The sequence below is a fragment of the Schistocerca americana genome, chromosome 4, assembly GCF_021461395.2.
Source record: "Schistocerca americana isolate TAMUIC-IGC-003095 chromosome 4, iqSchAmer2.1, whole genome shotgun sequence".
Classification (NCBI taxonomy): domain Eukaryota; kingdom Metazoa; phylum Arthropoda; class Insecta; order Orthoptera; family Acrididae; genus Schistocerca; species Schistocerca americana.
In genome coordinates, this window is record NC_060122.1 from 212,915,944 (window position 1) to 212,930,993 (window position 15,050).

Genomic DNA, 15,050 nt, shown 5'->3' on the forward strand with positions numbered 1-15,050 from the left:
GGCCTCCTAGTTGAATGAGCAGTTGGATAGTGATATGAAGAAAGGCCGTTTAGCTCTTAAGACAATTTGTACTACCGTGCCATTTGTGCCGACAAGGACTAGCGATTAGAGGGCACGAAGATGTAAACTCAATTTTTTTTTTCAGTTGTTGGAACTCCGAAAGAATGACATGCCTGAGTTTAAAGATTGGTTAGGGCGTTCGGGGTCTAAGTGGATGTCCCACGATATTCAAAACGAGGTCGCTGATCTGCTAGGAAAGTCTGTGTTGAGAAAGGAATTGGCTTGTCAGGAAGACTGAACATTTTTCTATTGTGGTTGACGAAACAAGTGATTCTTCGATTCACGAACAAGAGTCATTTTGTATTCGTACTTTTGATGATTCCTTAATCATTAACGAAGAATTTATTGGCTTATACGAGACCCCCAACACTGAATCACAAACTCGTCTTGATGTGTCAACGGATAACTTAAGAGGACAGCGCTATGATGGTGCCTCGAATATGAGAGGTAAGTTCAAAGGACGAAAAAAGTTAGTTTTGGATAGACAACCAAAAGCACGTTATGTGCACTGCACTGCTCACAGTTTAGACTTGGCAGTTGTAGACAGTCTCCACCATCTTAAGTGGATGCTGCATCATCAACGCCACATATCACACGGCCATTTGCATCACGGAATTTTTGACTTCAAACGGCGTGCCTAATATTCTACAGCGGCTATTCACCTGGTCTGGGTCTACGTGACTATTTTCTTCTCCCGAAATTGAAAAAATGTCTTAATAGGACGTCATTTAGTGACTCACGAGAACATTCAAAAGAATGTGGCCGACATCATAAAGACTACCAGTTAAAGTCTTTAAACGCTGCTGTCAAGACGGCGATTTGACTGTCTATGTACAGCTGCTGAATGGAACTACTTCGAAGGGAACAATATTGATGTTCGAAAAAAATTAAAAAGTTGGGTAGATAAAAAAATCACAGTACTTTTCTCACACACCTCGTATCTGCTGGACCGCGCGCAATGGTGTCTTCGGGAAGTGTTGTAATGTGGTCACCGTCCTTGGGGACCTGGTGAAGGCGCTTGTGGTAGCAGCGGCCGAGTAGCCTCCGGCCGGGAGCGCCCGAGGCTTCTGCTGGCCTCGCGCCTGCGTGGGCGGGCACTGCTGCTGACTCACTCACAGGTGCGCCCCGCCGTCCACACCGGCCCTCGTCCTTGGACCCAGTGAGTTGCCCAATACACACCCATAGGGTATGTTTACGCTACAGCCTCGCTGCTGGTACATCGCATTTACCCTGCACCTGTTCACATCGCTGGTTCAGTGGATGACTTCACGAGTTACGTGAAGCGGAAACGATGTTCTCTGCATCTTCTTACAACAGTAACAGTGATTAGTTCGGGAGAAAAATGAGATTATTGGCTGCCCTTCGAATGTAGAACGTTCACACGATGGGTTTCTTACCAGTTGTAACGAAGGATAAAAAATTCACGTCGCTTTTTTTTTGACAGCACCATCCCGTAAAACTATCTAATACAATTTAAATATTGTCGAACCAAAAATAGTTGAACACGGGAAGATTCTGCCCAACATTACTAACGCAAGCAAAATCAACGCATTTTTCGTAACGCGTATTACCCACACAGACTAAAACCTAATTCGTTTATTGTTGTTAACTTAAATTAGCGATGTACTTTTTAAAGAGTATTTATTGATGTGCTAGTAGGATCCAGGACATGAAAATACCTTTCAGCAACATCACCGCATTTTCAGTAACTTGTACTACCCTACGGGAGGGGGAGGGGTAGCCCTAAAAAAATTATAAACTGTGTTGTGAATAAAAGTTAACAACAATTAACGAATTTTTTTAAAGAGAGATCCGATGTACAGGTGAGATCCTGATCCTGAAAATATTGAATACGACGTTCATTGGGGAAAGTGTCATCTACCATTGAGACTCGCATTTTTGCAACAGACAATCCTGTCGGAGGAACATCCGCAACCTCTGGTCAAAATTTTTGGTTTACGTGAAAAATTGAAAACATTTAGGGAATCAAGTAGAAGAATTAATAGAAGTAATAAACATTGTTTTCAAAATTTTAAAATAGTGTTACTGACCAGATTACAGTATGTTCGAAAGGTGGGCACAAGGTACACACACACACACACACACACACACACACACACACACACACACACACTAACACTCCCTTCTGGTATTGCTGGGATTAATACAGTTTCTGTGGAAGAGCGATTGGTACTCATTTTGAGAAAGTATTCTGTCACGTTTTGCCTGTATCTGCTTCGTCTACTATCTCTGCCACATGTACACATTCATCCTGGAAGGAAGGCGAAACAGCGACATGACAAAAATATGCTTACGTTATCCAGTATAATGCAGTACTGATTATCACTTGCCTATGGTCCCAGATAGCTTTCTGCTCAGATGCGGCCGAAGTGAAATCGTCACTCATAGTTCTCACTCCTCAAATTGTTTCAAAGACATGATTAACGCTAGTGTCTGCATACGGTACCCGAGAAACCGCGTAACAAGCAAGTCAACTTAACAACGGCAGGACTGGGAGTGACCCGCTACAAACACAAACCAACTTGCAGCCCTCGCTTGGTGCAGATCGGACGTTACAGCGATGTTGTAGGTTAAATGCGGCGATGACGGCGATGTGCGAGCAAAGAGCCTGAAGCATAAACAGGCCCTGTCTCCGTACTGGTGCACCAGCGGCTGATGGGGTAGGACTCGCTCACCCTGTGTTTACGTAGCTGCTCCAGAGGCAGCTGCCGCTTTCTGTCTCCATAATGCAGAAGCGCGCAGTAAGAATATCAAGGTGTGATGCTCATTCGTGCAGTTTACGAACCTGTCGAAAAAGCTTGGCTCAAGAATAAATTTACTTAACAAAGTAGCTGGAGACGACTGGCGAGGAAACTCAGTGCTGCAGTTTGTTGTGTATCCACGTGCTGAATATGATACTGCTGCGTGGGAAAACAGCACACGTACAAATAACGTAGATACATATCTGGGGACAATTACTAGCACGAAATCAGAATTACATTAATACCTTCAGCTGTTGACGGGTGTTCATCTACATCAACGGGGACAGGTGAAAATGTGTACCCCGATCGGGACTCGAACCCGGGATCTCCTGCTTACGTGGCAGACGCTCTATCCATCTGAGCCACGGAGGGCACAGAGGATAGCGCGATGCAGGGACTATCTCGCGCACACCTCCCGCGAGACCCACATTCTCACCTTGTATGCCCACACACTACATTCGTAGTGTCCCTCCCCCCAACACACTCATTACTCGTGGAAGACATTCTCACCAAGTCCCGTAAGAGTTCAGGGAATATGAGTGCATCCGCACAGAAGGAGGTCATGGCCGGTATTGCCAGAATGATAGACATATTGGACATGGTGTCCTATCGGACATATCCGAAAGAAGACACCATATCCATATAAGTATAATTACTAGCACTCTCAAAAAACTCCCATTTAGTGCTTGCCTGTTCTATCCAGTATTGTTCATTCGGATCTCAGAAGATGAGATTTCTAAAGAAGTCTTGAGTCCGATAAGAACTTGGTTATAAATTGTGCTTACCAAATGAACAGCTGTACGCCTTTAAGTCACCTCCGGTCGATCTTCGGACCACAAATGTTTTCAGTGTCACCGCAAAGTGGTAAAAACAGTGTCGTTCCATTCGATTGTCAATGTCCGTCGTTCATCGCACTGTTGCCGGTGCAAACACATGTGGTGTTGATTGAATGGTAAACGCAACAATTGGCGCCTGGCGGACAGTCCACTCTGCTGCAAACGCCGTCGAGTGATATGCGCGGACATGCTTGTTGCGCAACAGACAGAATTTGTTGTGATATAATTCGTGATGTGGCAGAGCCATCCATCACTGCTATGCGCCCAATAAACCTGTCACCACGTATAGTGGTACGAGGTCGGTGCAATCGGTCCCGTCGGTTCGTCGTCCTGCGATTACAGATTCGCATCACGGGCTGCTTGGTTCCGTCCGACACGATCACCAGTTTCTCTGAAGAATGGTCCGCAATGCCTATAGGCAACTATTCTACCTCGGTTGAACTCCGGCACGTGCTCGAAAGACTCTAGCTGTCCTCTGCGAAGCTTACTGAAACTGCTTACGCTCAACACCCGCTCGAAAGAACAATTCCAGTACGTCCACAAGGCCGTCTGTTCGGCTTCTACAGCGCTTGCAGGTGGTGCTACTGTCGCCCATGATGTGCGTCTGTGCTGAAATCCTAAACATGTCTCTCTCGTAGCCGCAAACACATACTGCAGATTTCACTTGATTTTGATGCTTTCTTCAGGGTGTTGCATTTTGGGTGGCCAGCAATGCACTTACAAAGATGTTTTTGAAATGAACTTAGTAGTTAAACTTTTTATGGCTCTTGGCAAGTTACTGGAAATGTGTGTTCCTGAATAATGGACACCTTTCTAGGTCAAAGGAAGTGACGTTAAATCTTACTGTAGATTAGTCTTACTTCTAGTATTAAATCTGTGAGTGGAGCTATTGGTTTGAGAGAGAAGTACGTTATTTATGGTAAATTTCGTCAAGGAATAAATACATTGGGAAGCAATAATTTGTGTCCCAAGTTCTTTGAACAGGTCTGTGCAGGATGTTCTTGAGTCCACACCATGAGTAATTCGAGTCAAGCGCATTAGGACTCGGAAAAATTTAGCTTGATGTGTAACTCAAAGGACCAAAGTTCAGTCTCCGGTCGGTACAAGAATTCTCTCCTGTCATTTATCCCTTCTTCCACCTCTGACAGTGATCTGTTATTGTGGGAAAATGCCACTTGCTCAGTGGTTCGAAGTTAACTCTGCTTTTCCAATGTAAAAGAAAGTGGTGATGGTATACTTCCTCCAGTAGAAAGATGCCTAGTGAAGCGCAATGTGTTCACTTGAACCTTGCTTACCGCAGGAGTTCACATAACCTCTTTAAATACATCAAGTCACGACGCACTACTTTTTATAATTTTTAATTGGGGCCTCACATTTCCGTCAGATACTGAAGCCAGTCTGGTTTTCAGATATATGTATTTCGTTTATAAGGCTATTTTCATTTCGTGGTGATATTCAAATAGATCTTTCGAACATGGTGCTCCACAAATAGACCGACAATTCGCCCATTGTTGCTTTTTGATCTGCATCGTCAAGTTCATTGTAGCAATACAGGATGGGCCGAATTGTTTTGTGAAACCCACCCGACAGGTCACCACACCATATCCATAATGAATAGTGGCGTCTTCATATACACCAGAATGAGAGGATGCGTGTGTTTTTTGCCTTCTGATACCTGCAACGATGTTCTCAGACGTGTGCCACATTGATTAAACGAAAACCGCCCTTCGAAAATCGAATTATAATGGTTGCTGATCATATCCATAAAAGTTACCATATTCTGAACAATATAGTATGTCATGTATTTTCTACGACGACGCATCTGTTTTTCTGTTTTTTTTTGTTTTTTTGGCGGCCATGTCGTTTTCTGAAGAAAGACTTCCGTGGTACCGTGTGGTACGTAATTCGGGTACCTGTACAGGTGTAACGAAGCAGGTCAGTTGTGGTCGTACACAGAGGTTGCAAACTGGATTTTTCTTACTGGACAGGCTTTCTTTCTCCCTCGTGGGCGTCTTCCACTGACGACGTGCCGCTGTCTTGCAGCAAATGCCGTCCCTCCCTGTTCCCTTACACCCAGGGGATCGCGGCTGACAGTGTCGGTTACTGTGATCTTCCAGTGAAATGTCGGAAATTATGCTGAAGACACTAGTGCATCTTGGCTTTAAAAGGCGAAGAACACTTTACCATCCTGTTTGCTTAATTTGTATTGCACGAGTAGCTGTTTTTCTAATCTTCATGAACAGTTGGGTGTCGCAGAGCTGTAAGATATTGAAGGTGTGAATCACAGTGGATGTATCGATCACATTATGACGCGGTTGCAAAAAGTAACGACGTTGGGGAGTTGTTTTCGTGACGTAGGCGTTCGATACGATTGAGACCTCGCTTGACGTTTATTGTTCCCTTTTCAGAGCCGGCTTCAAAGGAAGTTCGCATCTTCGCCTCTCGGAGCACAGAGCGCATTCGTTTGCTGTTTTGCTGGCGAACTACATCCGTTGCTGAACGCGAGTTGCGTGAAGCATGGAATGTTCGGGAGAGAATGTAATTTTGGTAGAAGAAGAATGTGGATATCATAGGTGCTTGTGGTGTTAGAGAGATACACAGTTCAACAAAATACACATTCTCGGTTGGAAATTGCCGAAGCACTCAAAGATCCCGAGTGGGGACGTTCGTTGCTTTCGTCCATTAAGCGGATCCGGAGGAAAGAGGCGCAAGCTTTTGTATTTTATTATGAAAACGGCACAGCATAATTAAGTCCCTTGAAAGTAAATAATACGAATATGTTGATTAATGTAAAATTAAAAATACCCGGTAGACCTGATCATTCTCGAGGCGTACTTTCAAGTTAGCATTAATTTCATCACGAAATTTAGGAGCTTTTGATATAATAACCGAATAACTAGAAATAGCTTTTCCATCGATCACACTTTACAAAGCTATACAGGGTGTTACAAAAAGGTACGGCCAAACTTTCAGGAAACCTTCCTCACACACAAAGAAAGAAAATATGTTATGTGGACATGTCCGGAAACGCTTAATTTCCATGTTAGAGCTCATTTTATTACTTCTCTTCAAATCACATTAATCATGGAATGGAAACACACAGCAACAGAACGTACCTGCGTGACTTCAAACACTTTGTTACAGGAAATGTTCAAAATGTCCTCCGTTAGCAAGGATACATGCATCCACCCTCCGTCACATGGAATCCCTGATGCGCTGATGCAGCCCTGGAGAATGGCGTATTGGATCACAGCCGTCCACAATACGAGCACGAAGAATCTCTACATTTGGTACCGGGGTTGCGTAGACAAGAGCTTTCAAATGCCCCCATAAATGAAAGTCAAGAGGGTTGAGGTCAGGAGACCGTGGAGGTCATGAAATTGGTCCGCCTCTACCAATCCACCGGTCACCGAATCTGTTGTTGAGAAGCGTACGAACACTTCGACTGAAATGTGCAGGAGCTCCATCGTGCATGAACCACATGTTGTGTCGTACTTGTAAAGGCACATGTTCTAGCAGCACAGGTAGAGTATCCCGTATGAAATCATGGCAGTGAATCGAGGAAGTACAGTAAATACTGACGAAACTAAAATGAGCTCTAACGTGGAAATTAAGCGTTTCCGGACACATGTCCACATAACATCTTTTCTTTATTTGTGTGTGAGGAATGTTTCCTGAAAGTTTGGCCGTACCTTTTTGTAACACCCTGTGTAGCAGATTTCATCAAGTAGTCTGTGTCAGTTCTTATGAGTATTTCACATTACATTAATTATACAGTGACATTATCTTCCTTAACGTGCTTCAGTAAAATCCTTGAGTGTTTCACTGCAGATATCGGGAACGGTCTACGAGATAGCAGCTTTCGAAATGCGTGACAGTTTCTAATCTAATTATATACTGTTGCTAAGAAACAGAATGTAAATGCTGACGTTTCTTTAGTTAGTGCCCTTCTTTTAAATTTCCCCCTAAATTGCAGTGAAAAGCCACTGTAAAGCGTCAGCCGCCATACGTGCAAGGTTTTGCAACAATGCTGAAGGCTGAAGCTGCGATTTTACTTTTCAGACCTGCGTTAAAATTCATACAGTATCTTGTTTTCTGTTCCTACTCCGTTTTCCTTGCCTTGTCAAAAACAGAATTCTCGCGATACAAAATAATCATATCTGAATGTCACAGTTTCGCACAGTGGCTATAAATGGCTTTGAATAGTACGAAACTGGTGTATCAATTATACTGCAAAAAATAGGGGTTCGTAGTGTTGGCCATCTAAGTCCGTTCTGTCTTGTTCTCTCCGTTGTAAACCTTTGCTCGCAGATACAAGCGAATTGTAGTGAACGCTTGTGAACCATTTGCTGATGCTCCTTAGCCTGTGTTCGATTCCATTCTCTATAGTGTAACCGAGGCTTTAGGCACTCAGCCTTCCACGTCACGCTGGTCACCAGATGTTTGTGACCCATGTAAACTTAGGATTTGTGCTCGCTTAGCTGACCAAGTATGTAATGGACGCGCGAACTAGGTTGACACTCGGCGCGGTGGCTGATGGGAGCGGCTATAAATGGGGGAAATGTCTTTACGGTCGCTCCCACCCGGCTGACGCGCCGATTGTCAACTTAGTTTGCGCTTGTAGTACCTGTGCGTCTGTGGTAAAAAGAAGCAATCACCGGCGAGTGTGGTTACGAGATCGACCAAACAATTGTCTAAGCCGATCAAAACCGTTGAAGTAGAGTGGATTGATACAAGACATCGGCATTGGCCCTGATGTAGAGAGATTACGTGACACGACATGTGCAAACAGATGGAACAGAACAATAACTGTTCTGTTTCGCTTATACATTACTCTTTGGAATATACTTGTGTTGGCAACAAATTTATCTATAGCATAGCCTGAAGTTTCGATTAGGTTGAAAAATTGTTTATTTCAGAATTGGTAACGCCGTTGTGTGTGAAGTAGTCGGAATAACTGTAAGCTACGTATGGCTCAGATTCTACGGAAATTTAACGGGTCAAAGCACACTGGCGATATCGGCTGCTTTAATATTTCCGTTGAACTACTAAATTACAAGAATAAGTCCATTTTTCTTGATTGCAGGGATGTAGTTGGCCGGTTTATTACCACTTTTGCTGAAATATTTGTGAGGACTACACCACTCGTGTGGCTGACATACACACGTTTATCTAACTGTTCTTACCCACTACACCGCTGCACGTTGTGACATGTCCTACATGAGTAACCTGCATAGGAAATATACACATTTGATCAAGAACTTATAAATTTTTCACTTACTTCAGTTTCCAAAGTTATAGTAGTCTGCTTTGTTGTTCACAATTTGGGAACCAAACTAAAACTTTAGTTGCCTCCTGATATTCTTAGTTCTGCCGGATACAAATATTTCAAAATTAAATGAAAAAATACTTGGGAGAAATACATGGTTGAACCATTTGGGTATAGTTAACGTGGTCTCTGATGTACAGACACAGGCAAAATTATGAATGTCGCTGTAGTTACCCGAGATGATAATCAAACATCAGAAAGTGTGGTTTCAGAAGAACACACGCTGTTCATTACTGTGCCTGGATACTATGTCTCAAAGTGCTTTTTGTCCTGACCGATTAATTCTCCTAGTTTTAATATCACACTTAGCACATGCAGGCATTGGACAAAAATATGGAAACGCTGCAAGAAATGCATGCATGTAAATAAATGCAGATGCTATCCAAGCCTGCAGGTTGCGCTGTTGTATGATGGGGTGATCAAAACGTTTCCATTTGCAAACCCTACAGTCAAAAATTGGTATTCAATCAAACAAAATTGCCATGAGCATTCAGGAAATCTACCCACAGTTGTACCAGATTGAAGGTAACTGTTTGGTAAAACACCGTGTCCTACTGTATGAAGTAGTCCGAACTGCCTGCTGGACATCCTTGTCCAACAGGAATCGACCCTCCAAGGCCTTTCTCAAGTGACGGAAGCTGTGATAATTGCAAGGTTACCATTTCCCAGTGATAGAGGAACCAGGTTCCTTAAAATGAATAAGTAATGGGTCACAGTAACCAAAGAACAGGGTGAGCATCACCTTTCCAGCAGGAGGCTGGCTCTTGAACTTCCTGGGACGAGGAGACAATGGATGACGCCACTGCCCCATAGCCCCATGTACTTTTTTCATTCCATAATGGATGTCTATAAGTGTTTGGCCTTTGGAAGCCAAGAAAAGTGCATAGTCCTGTTTGGACGCATTTGGTAATAACATCGCCGTAGGTGACATTTTCGCATTTACCGCATGCATGTTGGAAAAATACGAATGCCACACTAATTTCTTGCCTACGTATCAGTGCTTAAACACCAGCATTGGAGTCTCACTACATTGCCTATATGGTGCAGCAACACCATCAAATAGAAACATTTTGATTGACCCATTTAATTTTTGACCATGAAGGGCACCTGTGTACTATCCTCAATACATTGCAAGTGTTTGTTGTGTGTAGTTGTGAATACATTGTCAGATGTAAGTGACTTTGAATTTGTGTAAGTTGATGGTGCGTGTATGGTGGGTGTTTCTGTAACTAAGGTAGTTAAAATATTTGGTATTTAAAGAGGTCCCATAAGAAGATTTATACTGTCTACAGGGTAAACAGAAAAATATTATCCACTAAGTCACAATGCAGATGAAGGTGTTTCTTGATTGATGGTGGTGGATCATCATTGAGAGGACTGTGGCAAAACGGATTGAGGGGAGAACAGCTGTAAAGGCCACTACAGAACTGAGTTTCGCACTTGCGAACCCTGTCAGCACCAAAAGAACACAAAGGCTGCTCCATAAGCTGGAATTTAGAGTGAGCTGTAATTCAAAAGCTGCATATCATTATGCAGATGCCTGTAACAGGAAAACGTGCTGAAGCCATAAAGCCTGCAGTATGGATCAAGGGAAGAAAATGGTTTGACTTAACCAAACTTGTTGCCCGCTGTCTTACATCCCAAGAGTGAAATATGGCAGCAGTTTGGTGGTGATTTGGACAGCCATTTGTGGTATTCCATGGTCCCCCATAGATACCCTGCAGTGTCACATTATTGTCATGGATTATGTGGTCATTTTGGCTGATCATGTCTGATCCATGGTACAGTGTTTGTTCCCCTGTGGTGATGTGTTCGAAAATGACAGGGCCCTTGTTTACCCAGCTTGCACTATGCAGGACTGGTTTTTTGGGCAGCAACGGATACCAGTATTATGGAGCCTTTATGGTCTACTTTGGAGTGAAGGGTGTGTTTTCACTATTGTCCCCCCATCATTGTTAACTGAACTTGCCACTATTTTCCAGGAGTAATCATGTAAGAGTTCATAGAAAACCATACAGGACCTGTGTTTATCCATTCCGAGATGATTGGAAGCTGTTTCCAATGCCAACAGTTTTTCTACACCATGTTAGACACGGTAATGTGTTGCATTTTTGGTGTTTCTGTATATTTTTGTCCACACTCTGTATGTCTTATTGGGTATGGCAATTTTAAGTTGGTGGTAAGAGAATGAGATTCCTAAATATACTGAATTTAATAAATCACACACACACACACACACACACACACACACACACACACACACACACACACACACACACACACTGGTGTGTATATGTGTGTCTGTTGCTGACAAAGGCCTTAGTGGCCAAAAGCTGTAATTGTGTGAATCTTTCTGTTTTGCCTATCGCGACTCAGCATCTCTGCTATATGGTCAGTAACAACTTCCCTTTTCTAATATTGTTACATTCCATCCTCCATTTTCCATTGTTTGAATTTAATAAATGTCAGTTTCTGCAACTTCATACTGACTTTGTTCATCGTTTCTCAGTGGATGTGTGCATAACAATAACAATAACAGTGGTAATCCTGTTCAGGCATTTGTTACCCACTCTAGTGGGAGTGTCCTCTTGTAAAATTGCTATGTGGTGCAGTATTTGGATCATAACGAATACTGCTTGGCCTAAATAAGAAAACAAATCACTTTGATATATTGGAAGTACAGTAAGAAGGGAACATTGTGTTTCAGGCTGTACTGTTCTCAAACATCTCTTTGGCTAGGGCTCGATCTGCAGCAGTTCACCAATTTATTCATTTGTGTTGTCTGTGTGAAAGTTCTTTCCTTTTCAGCAACAAATTATGAAATGTTCTTCCTACCACTAATTAGTTGTTAAGCTTGTGCTCACTAAAGCTGCAGTGTGTTTACTGAGGTGACATAAATGTTTCAGGAGTCCTGGAAATGACTGCAACAGAGAACACTGCCCGCTTCAGCGGTCACACACTGGATAAAGCAACCAAAGCCAAAGTGACACTGGAGAATTACTATAGCAATCTCATTGCTCAGCATATTGAGCGAAAACAGAGGTTCGTATTTTGCAAGTGAATTTTTATTTATTAGACATTCTTTTCAGTAAATTTATTTGGGTCCACATATCCTGCTCAGAAACAGAGAGGTGAAACATTTCATTCTCTTTCTGTTTGTTTTCTTAATTTATTCTGGCTTATAAATCATAATTTAAGAGGCTACTGTTTTGTGTGAGAAACTTACTTGTAGTGCAGTATTCACTAATTTTTATTTACTTTCGTTGAGGTTTCTATTGTCGGTTAAGTCAATCCTCATGTCACTTTAAATCATGACACCTGTTGTTAAGAAAATAGTGAACCATTCAATTTATATTAAAGTGCCTCATGTAATATGTTTACATTCAATTTGTGGTGACACTTTACATTTATATATTTCAGTGCAAACACTAGTGTCATCCATTATCAGCAGATTATAGCTTACCTCCCATCTGATCCCATACTTCATGACAAGTAACGCAAGTTGCATAGAATTGATTTGCATTTAAAGTGTTTCACACTATGACTGTATTTGAGAAGAAATAGCCCTGCGTAGTTAGGAATATTAGTTCATTATGTGTGTTGGAGAGTTGCTTCTTCAGTAGGGTGAAAAAAAACCAAACAGGATGTGGAATGGTGGGAGCATGTGTGGGAGGGCTGTTGTTAGATTTCTGGTGTCACTATTCTAGCTCATGTTTTCCGTGGTTTCCATTTCTTAGCATTCATCCCATATGAGGTCTGCTGTTTCATGATTTGGCAGAACTTATTTTTACTTTTACTTCTTGTTAACTTAAGAACCGTGTGAACTTTGGTCTGTATGTTATTGTAGTTCAACTGTTTGTTTGCAACACAAGCTACGATGTGAATATAACAATGACCCAGAAAGGATAGAATAAATTTCTCTCTCTCTGTCTCTCTGTGGTCACAAAATTGTTAGGTCTTTAGACTACCAAACGTGAGGAAAAACACAAATACAACTAGTGAACCGTCTGTGCGCGTGCACTCACACTCACACTCACACTCACACTCACACTCACTCTCTCTCTCTCTCTCTCTCTCTCTCTCTCTCTCTCTCTCTCTCTCTCTCTCTCTCTCTCTCTCTCTCCCCCTCTCTCTCTCTCTCTCTCTCCCTCTCTCTCTCCCTCTCCTTCCCCTCATCAGTCGTCTGACTCGTTTGATGCAGCCTGCTACGAGTTCCTCTCCTGTGCCAACAATCTCTTCATCTCAGAGTCATCCTCAACAATTTGCTGGATGTATTCCAATCTCTGTCTTCCTCTACATTTTTTGCCCTCCACAGCTCCCTCTAGTAGCGTGGAAGTCATTCCTTGATGTCTTAACAGATGTCCTATCTTCCTGTCCCTTCTCCTTGTCAGTGTTTCCCAAATATTCCATTCCTCTCTGATTTTGCACAGAACCACCTCATTCCTTACCTTATCAGCCTACCTAATTTTCAACATTTGTCTGTACCACCACATCTCCAACACTTAGATTCTCTTCTGTTCCGGTTTTCCAACAGTCCATCTTTCCCTGTCATATAATGCTATGCTTGAAATGTACATTCTCAGATATTTCTTCCTCAAATGAAGACCTATGCCACATTGTAGTAGACTTCTCTTGCCCAGGAATGCCTTTTTCTTTCCAGTGCTAGTCTGCATTTGATGTTATTGTTCCATCTGTCATTAGTTATTTTGCTGCCTAGGTAGTAGAACTCCTTAACTTACTCTACTTTGTGGCCATCAATCATGATGTTACATTTCTCGCTGTTCCCATTTCTGCTACTTCTTACTACGTCCGTCTTTCTTTCATTTACTCTCAAACCATATTCTGTATTTATTACACTGTTCATTCCATTCAGCAGATCATATAATTCTTCTTCACTTCCACTCAGGATAGCAGTGTCATCAGTGAATTATATATTTGATATCGTTTCACCTTGAATTTTGATTCCACTCCTAAATCTTTCTTTTATTTCGATCATTGCTTCTTCAATATACAGATAGCACAGTAGGAGCACACAGTAGGAGCAAAAGACGACACCTCTCCCTTTTTTAATCCAAGCACTTCCTTCTTCATCATCCACTCGCATTATTCCTTCTTGGCTCTTGTACATATTCTATATTACCCATTTCTCCCTGTAACTTATCTCTATTTTTCTCAGAATTTCGAACATTTTGCACCATTTTACATTGTTGAACGCTTTTTCCAGGTAGACAGATCCTATGAATGTGTCTCGATTTTTCTTTAGTCTTGCTTCCATTATCAACCACAGCATCAGAATTGTCTCTTTGGTGCATTTACCTTTACGAAAGTGAAACTGATTGTCATCTAATACATCCTCATTTTTCTTTTCCATTCCTCTGTATATTATTCTTGTCAGAAACTTGGATGCAGAGCTATAATTCTCGCACTTGTGAGCTATTGCAGTCTTCAGAATTGTGTGGATGATATTTTTTCTGAAAGTCAGATGGTATGTCGCCAGACTCATACAGCCTACACACCAACTTGAATAGTTGGTTTGTTGCTGCATTTCCCAATGATGTTTGAAATTCTTATGGAATGGTATCTATCCGTTCTGCCTTACTTGATCTTAAGTCCTCCAAAGCTCTCTTAAATTCTGATTCTAATACTGGATCACCATCTCTTCTAAATAGACTCCTGTTTCTTCTTCTATCATATCTTGTTGTTGTTGTTGTTGTTGTTGTTGTTGTTGTTGTTGTTGTGGTGATGGTGGTGGTGGTGGTGGTCTTCAGTCCTGAGACTGGTTTGATGCAGCTCTCCATGCTACTCTATCCTGTGCAGGCTTCTTTATCTCCCAGTACTTACTGCAACCTACATCCTTCTGAATCTGCTTAGTGTATTCATCTCTTGGTCTCCCTCTACGATTTTTGCCCTCCACGCTGCCCTCCAATACTAAACTGGTGATCCCTTGATGCCTCAGAACATGTCCTACCAACCGATCCCTTCTTCTAGTCAAGTTGTGCCACAACCTTTCTTCTCCCCAATCCTATTCAATACTTCCTCATTAGTTATGTGATCTACCCATCT

At 42.2% G+C, this 15,050-nt stretch overlaps 1 protein-coding gene across 3 annotated transcripts in view; it reads left to right on the top strand.

Annotated features, from left to right (window-relative positions):
- The window catches only part of LOC124612339 (serine/threonine-protein kinase tricornered), a 600,632-nt gene that overhangs the window by 555,198 nt on the left and 30,384 nt on the right, over positions 1-15,050 (top strand). For all 3 annotated transcript variants that reach the window (XM_047140489.1, XM_047140491.1, XM_047140488.1), the window contains one exon: positions 11,894-12,029. In XM_047140489.1, the coding sequence (XP_046996445.1) occupies positions 11,894-12,029 (136 nt within the window). The remainder of the gene's footprint in view (positions 1-11,893; positions 12,030-15,050) is intronic.